The 22,483-nt window shown below is 40.0% G+C and overlaps 1 protein-coding gene across 3 annotated transcripts in view; it reads left to right on the top strand.

Moving 5' to 3' along the window:
- EXOC2 (exocyst complex component 2) overlaps window positions 1-22,483 on the top strand; it is a 113,336-nt gene that overhangs the window by 5,313 nt on the left and 85,540 nt on the right. For all 3 annotated transcript variants that reach the window (XR_011855760.1, XM_072152478.1, XM_072152479.1), the window contains exons 2-3: window positions 4,077-4,253; window positions 5,689-5,815. Coding sequence is in view for 2 of the 3 variants with exons in the window: in XM_072152478.1 (XP_072008579.1) it covers window positions 4,077-4,253; window positions 5,689-5,815 (304 nt within the window). In the remaining variant the exon portion in view is untranslated. The remainder of the gene's footprint in view (window positions 1-4,076; window positions 4,254-5,688; window positions 5,816-22,483) is intronic.

Below are 22,483 nucleotides of genomic sequence, written 5' to 3' on the forward strand. Positions count from 1 at the left end.
TTAGGCCATATCCTGTGGATAGCATCTAACTTGCTTTGCAAGGACTTATTCACATGGCCTTCTGCGGGGACGTACATTCAGCCGCAAATTTGCGGCCGTATGTACGTCCCCGTAGACGGCAATAGCGGCACGGCAATACTGAACCGGGCCGCTCACCGCAAAAAGATAGAGCATGCTCTATCTTTTGGAGTGTGTGCGGCCGTGTCCCGCTATTCTCTATTGAGGGAGAAGGGGTCACCTCCTCCTCCTCTACAGCACACGGCGGTATGCCAGTACGGTGGGCATACCGCGTGTGAATGTACCCTAAATTGGGTACTGCTTGTACTTTGTTTTTTTTTTGTTTTTTTTAATCTGCAATGCTTGCTGTCAGTGTGGCGTCCTGCTCTATTGATTTCAGTAAAAGTCTTAAGATCTCCCCAAGGAATGATTATAATGTGAATTCTGGGGATACCAGTACACATGCAAGGCATTAGATCTTCATCAAATTTCACCAGAGACATGAATGTCTTTAAAATTTTGTTCACTGGCAGGATGCCATTTATTTTGTTCCGCTATGTGCAGTACTAGTCATTGCCCACAACAAGTGTAGAATTCCTTATTTGGCTGGTGCGTATTACTCAAGTCTTTCCTATGGTCCTTCCAGTAATACCCTGCAGTCATTGCCTGTACAGTACACATGTGCATTGTCTTCACAGAAAATTAAAGCAATGATCTCTCATCAGGCGGCAGGAAAGAGAAGTAATTTGACAATTACGGTAATAACAAGTGAGCTGACACAAACCATCATTTATTAACAGTATGTAGTGTCGGGTTCCCATTTATAGGGGCTTGTTGAAATGGTTCTGCAGGATGTCCCGGGTACACGCAACCTGAAGCTGTCACCTAGAACACATTTGGCTCATTCCATCATTAATCTGTCATTTCCAAAGGTGGTCAGAAATGTAGACATATTGAACGATCCCTCTTCCTCTTCAAAGGTCAATGACTGGAACATAGAGGTATCATGGATGATATTAAGAGTTCTTCTAGAATGTTTTACTCGCCCTGTCATTGATTTGACACATTTACATCTAACTCTCCTTCCTGGGACATGGTTTATTCTAGGAGAATAGATTAAGGAGAATAAATTAAAGTTGATGGTCTTTATTTTTGTAACTTCTTTTGTTACTGTCTAGAATTATCTACCTTTTTACTGCCATGGACCACCAGGGAGTGAATAATTAACCCAATCACCAGGGAGGTTTTCTCATCTCAGACATTTCTAACCTTTCCACAGAGTATGCTATTTTGTCCTATGCTGTTCTCACTTCTGGGACTTGATTTACCCTATTCCTATTGTCACTATGGTTGGAGTAGGTCCCCATTTCTTTCTGTAGGAATTTTTAAACAGCTTGGGTATTTTGGTACTTCATAAAAGTGAATGGAAAAATCTTCAGATTCTTAGCCCCCTTTTTTTCACTTTCTACATGAAGTGACTGTTCAATAGGAGAGCCATTTTTGGTTTACCCCTTTTGCTCTTTCATTTCGTTAGGCCACACATAATGTTAGAGGGATTGTCCAACAATATATTTCCCCTTTTAAAGGTGTTTAAAAGTTAGGGATTGAGCAGAATGCTTCCGTTTGGTTCCAGGGTCACCAGGAGCTTTGACCTCTTTGTAGCAACTCCAGATTAAAAACCTCTATGTTGACCCAAGATTGTCTGTCTCAATGTAATTATCACTTCAGTATATGTGGGTATATCTATAAACAACAACTACTTGGTTCACAATGAAAATTAAAAACACCCTAAAAATCCCTGGAACATGTTTGCTGGCAACCCAGCGTCATCAGGGGATGAGTATCAGTTTTTTGGCGTATTAAGGCTTGTTGGTATCATTTGGGCAATTTACAATAAAGTTTAAATTCTTTATATAAATAAATAAAAGATTGGACAGTAACAGTAGGCCAAAATAATGGCCTTTCAGATCATGTGTAAAAGAGATATCTTTGAGAATGCGTCAAATGAACAAAAGGGGCACATTATCAATAGCATACAATATACCTAGGAAGAACGCAAAAGGGTAGAAGTAAAAAGGAAGAAATAGAAAAAAAGCTAGACACTCACCCCTGACAGGGATTATTTGGGTATTCAATTTCACTAATGCTTGAACTCTTAAAGAACAACTGTTTAGTATAAAAACTTTTCCCTTACTCTACACTAAGCTAATATTAGCAATTCTCTAATTTACTCTCATCTATCTGCAGCCGTTTGCCTACTAGCAGGGGTTTTAACTTCTCCCCCTGGCTGCTCTGTCACACTTTGTTTATATTGGTGGCCACGGGTATCTGTATCAGTACTTTGGAGAGGAGGGTGGGTGGATCTTGGTGGGAGGGGCACTAGAGGACGATCTCTAGCTGCGGGGTGCAGGAGAATATCAGTCCTCATTATTGCTGGCAGCATGTAAACAACTTCAGGACCTTGAGTTATGTCACTGATCACATGCTTCAGGCCATCCAATTACAAGGAAGAAGTCTCTTTATACTGGCTCCAGGGTTGGTATGTAGCAGGGCTGGGTGTGTTTGAAAGTTTGAATTAGCAGTATTGTGTATGTGTGAATGCAGCACAAATAAAGACCGAGTTTAGGCTCCCTATCAGTTCTAATGAATGGCTATCAGATCCTGCACACATAGCGCAATATATATACTGTGAATGCTCTTTGCATACGCTCTTTGAGGTTTAGTAGATTACTGTATGATCATTTCTTACTATGATGCAGTTCTCCAGTGCTCCGTGCTGCTCTATATGCTCCCCGCCTTGCTCTGCAGTAGATCTCTGTACAAGCAGTAACGCTAATTTTGCGCCCTGATTGGCTGGCCTGATTGTTCCCGCAGTGCCCTTAACTGATTTCATAAGTGAGTCTTGCCCACTTCAGAAAAGGCTGAGAGGATTTTACAGATGGGGATGATAGATATATGTGGCTATATATCAGAATAGGAAGAAGCCACAAGCTTCATATAGGTATCGTTGGAAGAGATGTCAAAGGCTCTCTCCAGCTGTGCTAAGACTATTTTTTGGTGGAGTAACTTTACAGGTACTTTACATCTAATGAGTATTTATTGATTTTGATCTATGTGACTATATATATATATATATACAGGCAGTCCCCGGGTTACGTACAAGATAGGGTCCGTAGGTTTGTACTTGAATTTGTATGTAAGTCGAAACTGTATACAGGTGGTCCCCTACTTAAGGACACCCGACTTACAGACAACCCATAGTTACAGACAGACCCCTCTGTCCTCTGGTGAAGCTTTCTGAATACTTTGCTATAGTCCCAGATTTCAATAATCAGCTGTAAGGTGTCTGTAATGAAACTTTATTGATAATCCTTGGTCCCATTACAGCAAAAAGTGTTTAAACTCCAATTATCATTGGGGCCACAATTTTTTTGGTCTGGATCTAGAATTATAAAATATACAGTTTTGACAAATTCAACTTAAGAACAAACCTCCGGACCCTATCTTGTACGTAACCCGGGGACTGCCTGTATTTTATAATGGTAGATCCAGACAAAAATTTCTTTTGCCCCAGTGACAATTGGAGTTTCAAAATTTTTTGCTCTAATTGGACCAAGGATTATCAATAAAGCTTCATTACAGACACCTTACAGCTGATCATTGCAGTCTGGGAGAGCATCCAGACAGCTTCACCAGAGCTCACAGTGGGCAGAGGGGTCTGTCTGTAACTATGGGTCGTTTGTAAGTCGGGTGTCCTTAAGTAGGGGACCGCCTGTATATATATATATATTAATATGCTCATGAATAATGGTGTAATGGGCTGTAATTGATTGCAAATGTACACAATAAACACAATGAACTGCAATATTTTCTAACAGTACATATGTCCAGCTTTATAGAATCTTTTATGTAATTTTTAACCTAAATCATTAGAAAAATGACATGTTTAGGTCTCATTTATCAAATTTATCTGATGGGAAGATTGTTGTTGTTCATAGCAACCACAGATCAGCTTTCTTTGTGAAATTGCTCTGGAATAGCTGCCCGGCACATTGACATTTCTCTGTTTTATTTTACAGGTTTAACCATCTGTGGACACAATTGTCTTCTAACAGCAGAGTGGATATCGGCCAGCAAAATAGTTTGTCGGGTTGGACAAGACAAGAATGATAAAGGAGACATCATTGTTACTACAAAATCTGGAGGAAAGGGAACGTCAACTGTATTTTTTAAGTTGGTCAAACCGGATAAAATTGGTAATTGGCAAAATCCTATATTTCTATTGCAGTCTGTTGTCCTTATGTCCAGTACAACAATAACATATCCTCAGAAAGCGCCATCACGTGCCGCAGCGTTGTACAAATCATGGTCTACAAATAAATGAAGACATTACAGAGCAATGTTGTCAGATAAAACAATAGAAGTGATTGTAAGCTCTGATGAGCAGGCAATCTCTGATCATATCCTCATTTATTAAGAAATAAACAAACATTTTTGAAAATGAGCTTAGATGACAAAGGCACCAGTCACCAAGAAAATGTACATTTTAAAAATGTTGGGTTGTCATAAGAACCAGGATTAAAGGGAACCTGTCACCAGGGACCTCATTTACACTAAAGACAGGTTTTGCATTACAATATAATTGTGTGTTATAACTTATTCTTGCATCCTGACAAAATCCAGGGGTAGTCACAGGGGCTGGACTTCGGTTTGGATGCATTTCAAAAAATAACATGTGCCTTGTCTGTGTTACTCACTCCTCAGAGCTTGGCCCCCACCTTTGTGCTCCTGTACAGCTCCTGCTCCTTCTCAGAGGTCATAGCCTGGTGAGAGGACATCAGTGGGGGGGGGGGGGCAGAGCTGTACAGGAGCACAAAGAAAGAGGCAACCTGCAGCTCACATTTTGTTTTTTGAAATGCATCCAAACCAAAGCCCAGTCCCGTTTGTAACTAGCGGTTGTCTGTAAGTTGGTTGTTCTTAAGTAGGGGACTGCCTGTACATTAAGCTGTTATAGGGAATGTTATAGAACAGTATCAGGTAATCCAACCTTGATAAAGGTGGGGGGTACGTCTTTTTCCTGTCACTATCCTGTCATTATCCCAGCATTGTATCAGGTGCTGGGACATGGTGACGGATGGGCGTGCCAGGTGGCTGGAAGCCGTCGGAGTGGAGGTGCCATGTCCCTGTAAGCAAACAACAGGCGCATGGCACTAAGGCATGGGGTTGCAGAGACTGGGAGTGCTGGAGGTGGCAAGTACAGCTTTTTTTTTTTAATAGCCCGTCCCCCCAGCACACCTATAGAATTTTTATCCGAATCGGACAACCCCTTTAAAGAACACTGCAATGTGAATGTGTCCTTACAAAGTAACAGGACAATGTTGTAAATAGAGCATTTTCCAGCAGATCCTTACACAGCAGAAAGAGCGTCCTAGAGAGGTCATCTAAATATTTCTCTCCCCACAGCTGTGGGTCAGTGTATCTTTGTTAGGACCCCACAGAAGGGAGCAAGAATTAACCTTTTCTTATGTTCTGTAGACATCCATGGGGATATATATTGAAGAACAAACCTTATATGTAATGCAATGTACAGATATACACATATATTTTTCATGCATTTCTATCTTGTGTTTATCATTGTTCTATGGAGGAGAATAAATCTTGCTTATACATCTGGACTTTGTTTTGTTGTAGGTATTTTGGATCGGTCAGCAGTATGGGTGGAAGAACTAAATTACTATGACCTGCGTACGGACCGAAATAAAGGAATATCTCCTCTATCTCAAAGACCTGCTAATCCCTTGGGGATTGATATAGAAAGGTAAGAGTAGCTACCTGATTTTGTTTGTTCTGATCTGCAGGGAAAAAGTATTAGGAAATGTTCTATCTGGAATTTACTTTCTTACTACTTCCTGACTCCCCAAATATGCCTCTTCCCTAAGCAGTTTTTATTAATTTCTAAAATGTACCCTGCAACCCATTACAGCTCCCCTTTAAAATATTCATGAGCACTGGTAAAATAAAAGCTGAGCTGTAATTGGTGGGCAACTAAGCACATTCTTAAATTTAGGGGAAGATTTATCAAGCTGTCTATGTGTTTTCAAAATGGACATTATAAATAAATTCCTTATTATGTTACATTCATTTTGCTATGTAATGTGTAAAGTCCCGGGTAACAGGACAACTATGGCGAAAAGTTGTTTTGGTTAACAGGCTTAATGATGTTGTTGCAGGCATGATGTTGTTGCAGGCATTAAGGGGGATGTGTCATCAGAAATATTCTGATGGCTGATCAGTATAGAGAATTATGTCCAGTCCTTTGTAATGGAACCAGCACATAAAATAAAATGGCTATGAGTGAAATAATCTTCAGAATGACGAGAAGTGGCTGTGTGTGTCAGAGACCCGCTCTCCACTTAGATTTTGTATCTTCTGCTGGATGTGTCGTTCAAGAAAAGAATCACTCCTGGAGATCTGGCTTGTCGTGTCCGAGGCTGTACACCAGTGCACTTTGTGTCCTGATTATTATCTATCAGTCTAGCAATGACATAACTTACCTTACATACTTTACTGACTACAAAGTACCACTCTCTTTACCCCTCTGATTTATCACAGTTGCATTTAACATGCGGGTGTTGCTATCTACAGGCTTTTTAGCCAAATGTTACTCTCTTCTCCCTGATCCCCATTACCTTACTTCAGATACTGCTCCGGTTCTACACAAGAAAGCCTGCAGAAGCTTGCTCAGCCAGATATATATATATAATATATATATATATATATATATACCGTATATACTCGAGTATAAGCCGACCCGAGTATAAGCCGAGGCCCCTAATTTTAACACAAAATACAGGGAAAGCCTATTGACTCGAGTATAAGCTGAGGGTGGGAAATGCATTGGTCACAGCCTCCCCAGTATACAGCCAGCCAGCCCCTGCCCCAGTGTATATAGACAGCCAGCCCCTGCCCCAGTGTATATAGCCTGCCAGACCCTGCCCCAGTGTATATAGCCTGCCAGACCCTGCCCCAGTGTATATAGCCTGCTGCAGCTGGCGGACAGATTGCACAGAAGATATGCAGGGGTATTTATTTTTTTGACTTGAGTATAAGCCGAGTTTGGGTTTTTCAGCACAATTTTTGTGCTGAAAAACTAGGCTTATACTCGAGTATATAAGGTGTATATATATATATATATATATATATATATATATATACACTTTTACTCTTTTAGCAGTATAGAGAATGTGTTTTTGTTTGCTAGGGTTTGAACAATTATTATTACTAGGACCCACAACTATCTAGAGAACAGGAGCACACCAGTCCCCCCACATTGACTGTCGGGATTGCTTAGGGTCAGAACCATCTTTTTTAATCTATACTTTGTGGTTCCTATGAATGGGTCATGATTTTACACCGACATTCTCTTCCCTGATTTGCAAGTGTTAGTGTATATGGATGATGATGCCTCAATTTTAGGATATCTGACCTCACAGGAAGTCCTGAAAGTAGCTACGTGTGGGTCACGTGACCTGAAAAGATAAACGGGGAAAGGAACCCGGACAAACAATACTTGCCATATAGAATCCTGGGGTTAGGGACTAAGAAAACTTCATGATTCTTGTCCAACTTCTATAAGCCAGAACTCCTATGTACTGTACTTGTACATGTTCATCTACCTAACTGTATCCTTGTAATGTATGTCCAGAGTGTGTTAAAGGGGTTATTTAGGATTCAATTCTTTTTAAGGCTGCAAAAACAAGAAAGGAGCTATTCTTATCTCCCTCTGGCACTCCGTTCCAGCACTGAGCCTCCTGTCGCCTCCAGTCTCTGTGTGTATACAGAAGTGCAGCAATGACGTCACAACTACAACGTGCACCCGCTCCAGGTTCTGGCTGTGGCCTTTGTACGCTACCACATGTAGGAATGGGTGCATGCTGTGGTTGTGACATCATTGGTGTGCCTCTGTATACACACGGAGTTTGGTGGTTAATGGAGAAACCGCACTGGACTGGAGTGTAGGAGGGAGACAAGTACAACTTCTTTCTGGATATTACAGCCCCCACGCAAGCCTTAAAAAAGGAAATTGAAGCCCGGGCAACCATTTTAAGAAAGTAATTTAAATGGCATAAAATCAACATTGCACATCTTTGTTCATAGATATGAGGGCTGATAAAATATAGCATTATAGAACCCTTTCTGAAGGAGCCCAATTGATCCAACCAAACGTTGGTATGATCTGGCTGATTGCAGCCTTTTTGCTTCAATTATGAAACTTGTAATAAAGATATGAATATTTATTTTTCCCTATCTAAAAAGATGGTATATGTGTAATTTTATATTTTACTTGATGCTTTAAAAAAAAATCTACCACTAGGTTTAAGGATTGTTAACCAAGAACACTGACATGCTGGTTTGTGTCCCCTCTGTCATGGGGACACATATATCCATATACAGTACAAAAATCCATTATTCTATTTTCCAATTAAAATAAATATATAGTATATGCAAAACCAAAAACATTAAATAAGATTATCAATTTATCCACTTCCCACCCCCTCCTAAATCCTCCCAGCTGACAAGGGAGAAAAAGAGAAAATTTAGAAAAAGAAAATACAAAAGTATTTTAGAAACTACTTCAACGTACTCCAGATTTTGGCACATTTCCCTATATCTCTTGTTTTCCTAATTATTTTTTTTAATTTTCAAGGATAAATTATGCCAGCCCCTTTAATTTGGAGTTTTTCCACCACCCCATTCTCTGGCAATGCATACCTTAGCAAGTGTCACCAATCTTAAAGAGAACTTGTCATGCAAAATAACCCCCTAATCTAAATAGATTTTCATAAACTGCCATTAAAAAGCATTGCCCCTAATCCTACATTGTCCCTCTACATGCCTGTAAACCTAAGCAATGAGGCCCTAAAGCTGTATGCATATGACCTGTGAAATGTCCAATGAGTCATTAGCATATTCAAGCTGTCCAGCTTATTCATGAGTGGGAGGCACAGCCACACCCCCAGTGCTTGACTGACGGCCTGTATAATGATGTAATGGCTCCTCCATGTGCTTGCTGGTGGCCACGCCCCCTGCAGCCTGTGTGTGTATATGTGATACTCCTATACACATGACTGACAGCCTGTATAATGGTGTGAGGTATAATGGTGTAATGGCTCCTCCATGTGCTTCTTGGTGCTGGCGCCCCCTGCAGCCTGTGTGTATAGGAGAGATACAACAGCTCCAGACAGCCATCTGTATAGCAGAACATGTCAGGTACTTGTGTAGCTGATGTCTGTGTCTCTGTGTATTAGAAGGATGCAGCATGTCAGCAGATAAAGCACAGACACTAACAATGCTTTACTATACATTACACACAGACATGGGCAGGGGGAGGAGAGGAGAGTGGTAACAGGAGTGACATCACTGCCTCTGACCATGTGACCAGCCTCATTTACATCATAAAGAAAAGATGATTTTATAATGATTAATGTATGAAATAACTAGATAAAGGCTGGGATGGAATCCTTGTGAGCTGCTCCAACAGGTAGTAGTTACAGAAATAGTGACACAGGCCTGATGACAGGCGTCCTTTAATATTAACAAAAATTACTCATCCTTGGTATCTTTAGAATCCAATAAACCAAAAATATTTCAATAGATGGTAGAACCTTTATTCCTAACACCTCCCCAATGCAATGGAAAATCTCGACAGAAATGTCTTTATCTTCACACATGTCCAAATCATATGGACAAAATCCGCTTCTTGACCAGGATCCACTCTTCTTTTAGCTTCTTATGCCCTAATTTTTACCAAAAAAGGCTTTGAAAATATGCAAATGAGTGTGAGTGGCTTCGGGCTCTATAGCTGCTAATTGAACAAGGAAATAAGAAGCTAAAAAAAGAGCTGATCCTGCCAGAGGGGGCACACACCAGTATGTCTGAGTTCTTGGTCTACAGTTACTTGATCCTGGTGGTAGATCTCCTTGAAGTAAGATAATATTTGGATTCTCCAGGACAGTTTGCCATTCCATACGACTTGCATATTGTTTAATGAAAGGGTTTTTCTTCATCCATGTGTCAGGAGGCATAGAATTAAAAGTTTACAGCTTATGAGCAACAGGTAGCTACAACTCCATTTCTATTTTGTGTTTTATTGCACATAAAATATTGAGAATCCATTTTAAATATTTATTATTTAATAGTAAATAGTAGTTTTTCCATATTTTTATATGATCTGCTCCTTATCGTTTGCTGTTTGTACGAAAAACACTTTCTGATGGTCCAAAGGAACTTTACTTTCACTTTGGATGTAAATGGAACGGCTAAATGAGAACAAAGCAACTTTGGTAAATTATTGCAAACTTTTGTGACTATATACAGCCAGTCCCCGGGTTACATACAAGATAGGGTCCATAGGTTTGTTCTTAAGTTGAATTTGTAGGCAAGTTGAATCTGTATATGAAGTACAAAATCTGCTCACCGAGTGTTGCATGTAGATGTCTTTTCCGTGCTGAAAATCCCCTCCTGGACCAGGAGGATTTGCTGCATGCTTTTTAGTAGACTTGGATCCAGCTACAGGATTTGGACATCAATGCTTGAAAGTTTAAAACTTCATGCTTTTATTAACGGACCTTGGTCACGAATACAAAAAGAATCTCTTTCAGCGTAACAGTTTAAAAGGTATATACATCAGCAACGCGTTTCAAACGCACTATGCGTCCTTCCTCATGGCTGTATAATGATTCTTTTTGTATTCGTGACCAAGGTCCGTTAATAAAAGCATGAAGTTTTAAACTTTCAAGCATTGATGTCCAAATCCTGTAGCTGGATCCAAGTCTACTAAAAAGCTTGAATCTGTATATTTTATTATTGTAGATCCAGACAAAAAAAAAAAAATTTCCCCCAGTGACAATCTGCTTTTTAAAATGCTTTGCTGTAACGGGACCAAGGATTATCAATAAAGCTTCATTACAGACACTTTACAGCTGATCATTGCAGTCTGGGTGTATAGTAAAGCATCCAGAGAGCTTCACCAGAGGTCACAGGGCAGCAGAGTGGTCCGTCTTTAACTAGGGGTCGTCTGTAAGTCTGTAATTCGGGAGTCCTTAAGTAGGGGACCGCCTCTACAATATTCAAGGGAAAAATAAATACTTTTTTCCAAAAGTTGAGTTTTCCATGAAGTCTTTATGTAGTGTCCTACATTACTTATGTAATATCCTGATGTTTTATGCTACTGCCACGCTTACAACTTCTATAGATTTTTACATTATTAGGAAAGATATTATTTTTTGCATTGCTGTACATATATAAATAAAAGAAAAGTCGGATTTAGTGAAAATCCAGATTGTGCGTATTACTGATTGCACACTTGGCACACCAATGCTTTCCAATCACCTTCTGCTTCCAAGACGTGACTCGGATTACTCCAGTCATATTTAGAACTTACATTGTATACATAAAGCAAACTCTTAATCCCTTTTTGATTTTGCGTATGCCGAAATGAATAGGATCGCATTCAGAAAATCTATTTCCTTGTCTTTCGCTTTGAAACTGATGAACAGAAACAATGCGGTTTCTCCCCAATGAGGGAAAGCGAAATCAAATCTACAGATATTCTTCTGATGAATGTCTTGAAATGAAAGCCAAGGAAACTCCCCGCATGAAGGTAAAGGAGCCTTCAGTCATTTCAAGGGGAATGTTTATATAAAACGTCCCAAAACTGACTGATAGGAAATCCATTGGGAATGCAGGACAGTGCAATTGCAGACTAGCTGGGTGGCCCAAGTCTGGGGATCTCAACCTTAACTCTTCGCAGTGCAGTTCTCAGCAGTGTTTTATTGTTTTAATTTGTCCACTTGGTGCTTTTTTTTTTTAGACAGTCTTCCAGACTGTAAGAGCAGCCACAGCTCTCATCGCTCAGCATTATAAATTCATATAATTATTCCCAAATCCCTCATTTTACCTATTAATATACTATTTGCATAAAGGAAATCAGGATTAAGGATTGTAAACCAAGAACACTTAAATGTTGATGTGTGACCCCTCTTGCAGTATCTGCTCTTCTTTTAGGTTTGTATGCTCTTGTTTTTAAAAAAAAAAAAGGGTATGCAATTATGTAAATGAGCCTGAGGGGCTCCGGGCTCCATTGCCGTTAATAGAGCCAGGAGCCCCCAAGGCTAATTTGCATATATTTTTTACGTGCAAGGAAGGGCGTAAGAAGTTAAAAGAAAAGAAAGAGGGATACACACCAGCATGTAAGTGTGCTTTTTTATACAGTCGCTGGAGGTAGATCTCGTTTAAAAAATAAATAATCATTTTCTTGGCATATTTCTTTTAATAAGGACATGTTTTTTTCATTATTAATCATTTGATTGCACCCTATTGTTGTCATTGTAACCATTTTTTGGAATTATTCAAATGTTGACATTTCTTTTGGATACATTTGGAAAATTTACAAATATGAACAAAGTGACTAACAGCTTGAAACATGTACAGTAGGTATATTGAGGAAGTTATCAAGACTTTCTGCTATTTCATGCTGTCTTCTGCACTTTCTGAAGTGGGTAGGGTTTGTGCCAGCTTCTATCTTTAACATTGTGGCACACAGAAGGCAATAGATCCAAAGATCGAACTAAATTAATTATTATTAATAATCTTATTAATTAGTTTATAATCTCTTGACAAAGAATGGTGTATGAAACACCAGTAACTTATAATAGAACACTAAAGAATGGAGGTTTAACGCATCAGTTAAAAATCCTTTTGACATCAATGTAAATTTCATGTCATGCATTAGTCAGTTATGCAGGCATTTGTTATACATGTGTTTTTGACGGAAAAAAATACAGTGGTCGCAGTACTTTTTTTTTTTTTACTGTATGAAATAATGCATGCATAATGGATATTTAGAAAAAAAGTTTTATAAAATGTAAAAAAAAATAATAAAATAAAAAAATAAAAAAATATATACTGTAGATAAATACATGATACATAGGTAAGTTTGTGATAAATAGAACAGAGAATATAGAAAGAAATGTAGACGTTTGTATGGCTTATGTGTGTAAGGAACATCTGGTTTATAGGGGTGTAAGCATTGGCATTAAAACTGGCATTAACTGAAAGCAAAATGTCATTTTAACAATTAAACACTAAGGTATTAACAGAAACTTACCATAGTTAAAAAAGAAACGGATGATAAAAATAAGGTAAATGAGGTAAATAAACTGATGGTAGTGTGAACTAAGCCAAACAAATCCACACTTTCATCAAAAAATCTATTGAATGTATTTCAAGCTGTCAGAAACAGAGGCTCTATAAATGAACACTGGAAAAAGTGCTGATATATAATGGTCAATGGAATACATATTATTGGTGAACATGTTATATGCTACTCTCCAATGAATCAGATTTAATCTTTCTATCTTTCTGCATTACGATTGTGTGTTTGGGAACAATAGGATCCCACATTCTACTCGTCTTTTTTTTTGGAAATAATGTGCGCAGTTAAACAGCTGTGCCTTGCAACTGCAGACTCTGTGCACATGTTTTATTTTTTCTTCCGCCAAATTATGGAGATGCTTACACTCGGATCCAAAGCAGTGCTCTCCATACACTTGGTCAGAATTCAAAGCAGTGTTTGTTGTTGTGTATGTTGTGCCGGGTCAATACCAGAGATCAGACCCAGTAATAAAAATGAATTCTGAAAAGTAAATGAGGTTCCAAGTCATTTTTCAGCCACCCACTTATAGTCAAAAGTAGATCTTCCCACGGCTCAGCTTTTCCCTGTTTCTTGGTATGATATTGCCACCTACTGGAGCATTTCTACAATGTGACACGTTGGTATATTAGGCTACGTGCAAATTTCACTGAATCAGATCTGCTTAAATGTTGCAATTTTTTTACCCTGTGCATCACAGGGTAATGGTGCAAGTCTGCAGCAGAATTGAGAGGCTGGAATGGAAGAACATGTTCTCAAAGGGTGTTCCCTCGACTAGTGTGCAACTAATGACCTATTGGCGGGTGTGTGATTACCAGCAATTGTCACAGCAGTAAGCAAATAGCTTTGCTATAGCGTTTGTAGCTATGTTGGTGGATGGCAGCACTGCAGGTGCAGCTCTTATAGAAGCATTTGATACAGCATGCACATAGTTATCAGTGAGCCAGGACCACTTCTGTCAATTGCTGTGCTGGAGTTTGGATTTGCTGCAGCTGATTGAATGGGGTGCTGGGTGTCAACTCCTAAAGGCCCAGAAAATCCCTTGTGACAATTTAAACACTTAAATGATCTTTAAACAAATTTTGCATCAATGACTACTAAAGGGAAACTTTGTAATATATCTTACTGAAACAAAGTGAATCCTTCTCCACTTTGGCTCTCATCATCCTCCTTTCCTATGAAATTCCCAAGAATTCTGTCTTGCTTTTAAGATGGAAAAATCCTACTGAGGATGGTAGCAGTGAGTCACAAGATCAAAGTCTTGTCCCATCAGCTCTGAGACAACTGTAAATTTATTGTCAGAGACTGCTGATATGAGAGATTCTGGAATATGAATGTCAGAAGTCACAGCATGGCGATCCTTACGTACAGACACTGCAAAATTTGTTGAACATATAGGCATGCTATGTTATTTAACATGAAACTAAACCTTTGAAATTTTTTATTTCAGAAATGCATTGTACCAAGCTATATACTGTGTTAAAGGGCATCTACCTCCAGGATGAAGGACTGTATGCAATTGAGCCTGAGAGGCTCCATGCTCCATTAACACCTATTGGGCCTGGAGCCCCTCAGGCTCATTTGCATACAATCCTTCATCATGGTGGTGGATGCCCGTTAAGGTAAAAATAATCCTGTTGTATTTTTTTCTCCTTGCTTTTGCAGCAAGCAGTGTATATGAAAGGCCTATTATACTTGGGGTGCACAAACTTTGTCTGAATGCCGCACTGTCAAATCGCTCAACTTCAAGGGGCAGCATCAGTGACTTGTACACTAGAATTACCAACAAGCACAGTACAGCACAAAATACTGCAGATACTGCATTTGTACTATAACTATTACAGAGGAGACTATAAATATAGTGTACAGACCAGATGATGATAATACTGGAGATCATCCGGAGCAGATGCTAATAATGGAGACCCAGCAGAGCAGGCTTTAAATGAAATCAACCACTTTGAAAACATAAAAAAAATTATTAATACTCACCCCTGCTCTTTTTCACCTTGATCCCGGCGCTGACTGATGCTAATTTTGACACACCGGGATCACCTAGAAAACAAAGTTATAATTGGTAGCACAGAACGCGGGCACAGGATGTCCAGTGCTCCTGGCTGCTAATTATGCATGTCTTCGCCACCTCTCTTTCCTATGCTCGGAGCATGGGTCTCGTCCGAGATGTTTCGTCACGTGAGATGAAGATGAGCGGATGTGAGTATTAGTAGGTTTTCTTATGTTTTCGAAGTGGTTGATTTATTTTAATAATACTGGAGACCCCAGAGCAGACATATAATGCTGATGACCTTTAGAACGAAGCTTGCCTAGAATACTGGAGGTCCAAAGAGCGCACCTGTAATAATGGGGACCCCCAGGGCAGACATAAAATACATCTCATATACCCAAAGATGAAACTAAAATCTCCATACTGTCCCCCAAAAGATAAGGCATATCTTATGGAAAAAAAATAAAAACTTAGCGTTTATAATTTTTTAAAACAGTTTTTACTATTCCAATTTACTACTCGTGTATAAGCCGAGTTTTTCAGCACAAAAAATGTGCTGAAAAACCTAATCTCGGCTTATACACGAGTTAATAAAAAAAAAAACATGAGTTAATAAAAAAAAAAAATTAATACTCACCCTCCAGCTCCCGATCCTCTGCGGCGGCTTCTCTCTTCGATCTTCACGTGCCGGCAGTCCCGTCTATGCGACTTGCCGGCGGGCGCACAATATGATGTAGCGTTGTCGCCTCTGATGACGTCATCAGCGGCGACACCGCCGCATCGCACTGTGCGCCCGCTGGCAAGTCGCATAGACGCGACTGCCGGCACGTGAAGATCGAAGAGAGAAGCCGCCGCAGAGGATCGGGAGCTGCCGCCGAGGACCGGGAGCCGCCGCCCAGGACCAGGAGCCGCCGCCGAGGACCGGGAGCCGCCACTTCAAATCAAAGGTGAGTATCGTCGGAGGGTGAGTATTAAGTTTATTTTTTTATTATACTGAGGGCAGGCTGTATACTTTTTGGGGCAGGCTGTATACTTCATGGGGGCAGGCTGTATACTTCATGGGGGCTGGCTGTATACTTCATTGGGGCAGGCTGTATACTTCATGGGGGCAGGCTGTATACTTCATGGGGGCAGGCTGTATACCTCATGGGGGCAGGCTGTATACCTCATGGGGGCAGGCTGTATACCTCATGGGGGCAGGCTGTATACTTCATGGGGGAAGGCTGTATACTTCATGGGGGCAGGCTGTATACTTCATGGGGGCAGGCTGTATACTTCATGGGGGCAGGCTGTATACTTCATGGGGGCAGGCTGATTGTATACTACTTGGGACAGGCTGTATACTACAGGGGGCTAGCTGGCTGTATACTACACCCTCAGCTTATACTCGAGTCAATAGGTTTTCCCATTTTTTGTGGTAAAATTAGGGGTCTCAGCTTATACTCGGGTCGGCTTATACTCGAGTATATACGGTATATGGTATTTATTCATTCATTATATATTTAATAAAAAGATGAAGAGTAAGTGTTCTTTTTCTGTATGTCTACCTGAGTCTGTGTACCTATGTGTGGCACTGCTTGTGTTAACAGTAGGACTTATGAATCCCGTGTAATATTTAGATAGCAGAAACTTAAACTATATAACCACATCATAGTGTCAGATCCTAGATAATAAATTTGGGGCATATTTGGACACTTTTTCAGACTTTGCAACGCCTGTTGGTATTTTCTTTTTGTAGTAAAGAGGAAAAGGTGGGATGTGTATAAGGACAACTTAGAAATATATAGTGAAATGTATCAATTTATTTATGCAAAAACACTAAACACTGACATTTAAAAGCATTTAAAATGAGCACTACAAAAGTAAAGTGCTATCCACAGTGCATGACAATAACATGTCCTGTTCCCCCCCTTCTGAAGATAATGGTGTATCTCAACTTGGTGTTGGTATGTGAAATGGTGTAATCACTGATAGACTGTGCATTGGTTGCCAATGTGGTACAGGTATAAACAGTGGCCCACAATCAATATACAGAATGACACAATAGATGAAACAGTCAATGCAATAGGGTCTAATTGTGAATAAAGAAAGGTTGATATCACCAAGTTGTAAGATGGGGGAGATCACGCGCCCCACGCGTTCCGCCTACGTTGTGGCTTCCTCAGGGGTCCTCAGAGACCCCTGAGGAAGCCACAACGTAGGCGGAACGCGTGGGGCGCGTGATCTCCCCCATCTTACAACTTGGTGATATCAACCTTTCTTTATTCACAATTAGACCCTATTGCAGTGATGGCGAACCTATGGCACTAGTGCCAGAGGCGGCACTCGGAGCCCTCTCTGTGGGCACCCAGGCCATCACCCCAGCATGTTCACCAGACAGGACTCAAAGAATCATCCTGCAGAATCTTCCTACAATGATAGGCGAATTTGCCCTCCTCTATTCAACTGCATTGGTGTCTTTAGGAGTCTGAACAATTGAAAGTTGTCAAAGAACAAGGAGAAATACATTACTGCTTATATTGCTGTGGTGGCACTTTGCAATAAATAAGTGGCTTTTGGTTGAAGTTTGGGCACTCAGGCTCTAAAAGGTTCGCCATCACTGCCCTATTGCATTGACTGTTTCATCTATTGTGTCATTCTGTATATTGATTGTGGGCCACTGTTTATACCTGTACCACATTGGCAACCAATGCACAGTCTATCAGTGATTACACCATTTCACATACCAACACCAAGTTGAGATACACCATTATCTTCAGAAAGGGGGGGAACAGGACATGTTATTGTCATGCACTGTGGATAGCACTTTACTTTTGTAGTGCTCATTTTAAATGCTTTTAAATGTCAGTGTTTAGTGTTTTTGCATAAATAAATTGATACATTTCACTATATATTTCTAAGTTGTCCTTATACACATCCCACCTTTTCCTCTTTACTATATACTCGTTAAGGATGTGTGACACGTTGAGTCATTTGTACTCTACATATTTTCTTTTTGTGGCAATTTATTTTTATTCATAATAATCATAATGTTTACTCAATGTGTAACATTTTAAGCCACATCTATATCTCTCTCTCTCTAAGCCATTTATACCTTTCCACTAAGCTGCATTACCTCCTCTTGTCAGGCACACAGCATCTAAAGTACATTAAGTGAACTTGTAAAAAGGAATTTCAAATACCCCTTGAAGCTTGATAATTGTACTAACAGGTAACCCCTTTAAGTTATGATATTCTAGGAACTTCAGCCAAGTCTACATCATCCTTGTTACACCGAGAAGTGTCAAATGCTAAACTTTTGTATCACTTTTATTCCGCCTGGTTTAAATGGTTTACTATGCTCTGACAAGTTTACGGCCTTGTGCTGTGATTTAAGCACTCACTGATTCATTTTCTACTATTTGCCAAGACAGTAAATCATCTATTACACCGAAGCTCAAATAAAGCTTCATTTTCCTAAATATGGGTGATTGTAGGGGAGCAGCAGGGTGCCGCACGTGTTCTACCGTTCTGTAGCCCGTAGAAAGACAGGACATGTCCTATCTTTTGACGGAATGCGGCGCTGGGCCCTATGTTACTGTATGGAGAGGGGCGGGGGTGAGCGCCGCTCCTCTCCCCAGTGTACTACTGTACGGCGGCCATACATCGTGTGAATGTAGACTAAGGGAACTTTTATTATTCGCTAATAAGAAATATAGAATATAAGCCCTGGCACAAACCCAGTGATCGTACCCTATGGCAGGACAATACATTGACACATGGAGACAGGCAGGAGAGATATATATCAGAACTATAGTCAAAGACATCTGTAGTTCCCATCAATGAATGCAGATGATGAGTGACGGACTACAAGAAAAGTGAACCTGCTTTCCTTCTATAAAAAGTCAACCACTAGCTGACCCTTACTCTCTTGTTACTTGCAGGCTCTTTCTTAGTTTTAGGAGTTAATATGATTCCTGTTTTGTCTTTATTCATTATACGATTTGGCCACTTTGGTCCCTTAAGATTTGCCCCTTGTAGCATATCCTTTCTTTCCTGAGTGGTAAAGTTCTCAATGAAGAACATGTCAGCAGTGAGCTATGAAAACATGTATATGTGGGAGGCCTGATCTCCAGTGTATGATCTCAGCCAGACAGATCTCTGCTGTAATCCGGGTTACTTTTCTCCCGTTGCAATTCCCAAGGCTGCATGGGAAGCATAGAAACTTGAGTTCACTTGTCTGCGGGTAATGCACAAATTCTTTAATCTAATTTACTGGAATGGAAGCAAAGGGAGAATTCCAGCAAATTGTCGTCTGACGTCAGCAGTTCTGTTATATAACATCTCTTCTCAAATTGTCAGTATTTAAATGTCTTTCTATATCAAATGATTTCAAAATAAAGATTATTTTCATATACCTCCCCCTTCCCTCACAGATATTTTTACATTAATGACTCAGAGGTTGTGTTAACGCCTGTACAAGTTTCATAGACGGCTGCTGAGACAGTTCTACTCCTTTTAAAAAACCTCCCCTGTTCATAAATTTTCAGGGGACTTTTCTCCCCTCTGCCTTTGTCCTGGCTGCCTGCTGCAGCTGATTCCTGCACCTCACAGCTGCAACTCCAGGTCCCAGTATATTTATTGGATAAGTCTCTGAGACATTCACCTTGCTTATCTAGACAGGATAGCAAAGGTGCTCCCTAATTAATAGCAATGTGTGGTTATCTGATTAGAAGCCTTTATATACTTCTCTGGTCAGTTTGTCTGGTGGTTTTGCAGCCAGATCTTTGTTGCAGTGAATGCAGCTTATTTTGGCATCGAACCTATTAAATAGTAAACAGAAAAGCAAGTGTGCATTGATCTTAAGTGTGTGGAGTGTCCAAAGTGGGACTTAGGATTAAGGAGATAAAAGGGAACCTGTCTCCATGGACCTCGTTTTCACTAAAGACAGGTTGCATAAAAAGCCATTACACCTGCATTGCAAATATGCCTTTCTGCTTTCTCTAAGCATTTGCATTACTATATAATTGTGTGGTATAACTTACTTTGCACCCTGACTGAATCCTCTGTGTAGTCCTAGGGGTTTGACTTTCGTTTGGATGCATTTCAAAAACATGTGCCTTGTCTGTGCTGCAGACTGCTAAGCTCTTGGCCCCCACCTTTGTGCTTTTGTACAGCTCCTCTCTCCAACAAAGTCTGGTGAGCTGACATCGGTGGGGAAGGGATGTATAAGCATAAGAGAAACAAGAAAAAGCCAATGTGGTTAACTAGTACTGTAAGGAGAGCTATAAGGTGCTAAAACTTTAAGGTAGCAATGAGGCATTACATGATTATAGAGAGATAAATAAATTCTCTAAAAAAAATCGATAAAGGCAGCAAAAATAGAGACTGAAAGACATATTGCCAAGAAGAGTAAAAATAATCCCAAATTATTTTTTAAGTATACAAATGATAAGAAACTAAAAATGGAGATTGTGGACCCAGAATAACCTGGGGGTCATAGTGGAGGCAGATGAGTAAAGGGCTGATCTATTGAATGTCACCTTCTCAACTGTCTTTACCTAGGAAAATCACACGGTGGAAGACATGGTGAGGATTTTGGTATGTCACAGTTTAACCCAGGTAGAGGTACAGCGCCGTCTTACAGCCACTAAAATAGACAAATCACCGAGGCCAGATGGCATACACCCCCGGTTACTGCATGAACAGAACTCAAGGAATTGTTAGTTTGAAAACTCCTTGAGGACAGGTTCCATAGGACTGGCTTATAGCAAATGTGGTGCCAATATTCCAAAAAGTATCAAAAAGCGATCCTGGAAACTACAGACCTGCGAGTCTAACTTCTGTTGTGGGGAAAATATTTGAGGGGTTTGTTAGAGATGCTATCCTGGAGTATCTCGCTGTACATAACCTTATAACCCACCATCAGCATGGGTTTATGAGGAATCGGTCCATGGGAACAAAAAGTACAAGTATGTTCTCAGCAGTCAATTACTTGGTAAAACTGCAGCTGGGGGTATTGGTGGATGGTAAACTTAATTTTGGTGACTAGAGCCAGGAAGCTGCTGCTAAAGCAAATACAATTATGGGATGTTTCCCATAAGAGAGGAATAGATTCTCATGCTAAAGACATAGTTTTGCCTTCATACAAATCACTAGTCAGACCACACATATAGGAAGGACATAGTACAACTGGAATGGGTGCAGCGAAGAGCAACCATTATTAAGGGAATGGGGGGTTAGAATACTATGACAGATTACAAAATTTGGGATTATTCAGTTTAGTAAAAAGACAGCTGAGAGGAGACCATAAGATCACTGCTATATGTGATCTGTATACAAGAAAAGTGGGAAACGCGTAATAATGTGCTCCTTGCTAACTGGTATCTCAGTTTAGAAATGAAATTAAAAAAAGGATTATTAAAATAGGTGAAAAAAATTTATAAAACATAGAAAACTGCCACAGTCTGGGGAGATCTTCATAGTTCACATAGCCTGGTCTTGGGAAGTCAGCGGTCTCAGTTATGGTCTGATCTGTAGGTTGAAGCTTTCCCTTATTTAATGCATGATGTGAGATTACTAGAATTTCTTTAATTGGCTATTTAAGCTCAGAAAACAAGCAGTAATGATTTTCTGGCTTAAATATATGTCTAATAACACAGTAAACGCTTATGAGTTATTTATTTTGCAGGCAGGATATTGGGTAATTTACTAATACAGGCGGTCCCCTACTTAAGAACACTCGACTTACATATGACCCATAGTTACAAACGGATCTCTGGATATTGGTAATTTATTGTGCTTTAGTCCTAGACTACAATAAACAGCTGTAACAGTTATCAAATGTGTCTGTAATGAAGCTTTAGTGTTAATCCTGATTCTCATGACAACCCAACATTTTTAAAATCCAATTGTCACAGAGACCAAAAAAGTTCTGTCTGGGATTACAATGATAAAATATATAGTTTCGACTTACATGCAAACTCAACTTAAGAACAAACCTACAGACCCTATCTTGTATGTAACCCAGGGACTGCCTGTATACATTTACAAAGAGTTCTGCACTGCTTTCTCCATTTGTAAAAAGAAGCCTCCAGACATTGTTGTCCTTAAAATGGCTGCTGATGGAGGGTCCATTAACAATCACACTGCCAGGACCTTATGTCATGAATATAAGATTAAGGTCCTGGCAGGGTAATTGTTCATGGACAGATCACATGACCCTCCATCTGCAGCCATTTTATGGTTAGGAATGTCTGGCTGATGAGGTAAAAGACAGCAGACTTCACCTT

The sequence above is a fragment of the Engystomops pustulosus genome, chromosome 5, assembly GCF_040894005.1.
Source record: "Engystomops pustulosus chromosome 5, aEngPut4.maternal, whole genome shotgun sequence".
Taxonomy (NCBI): Eukaryota; Metazoa; Chordata; class Amphibia; order Anura; family Leptodactylidae; genus Engystomops; species Engystomops pustulosus.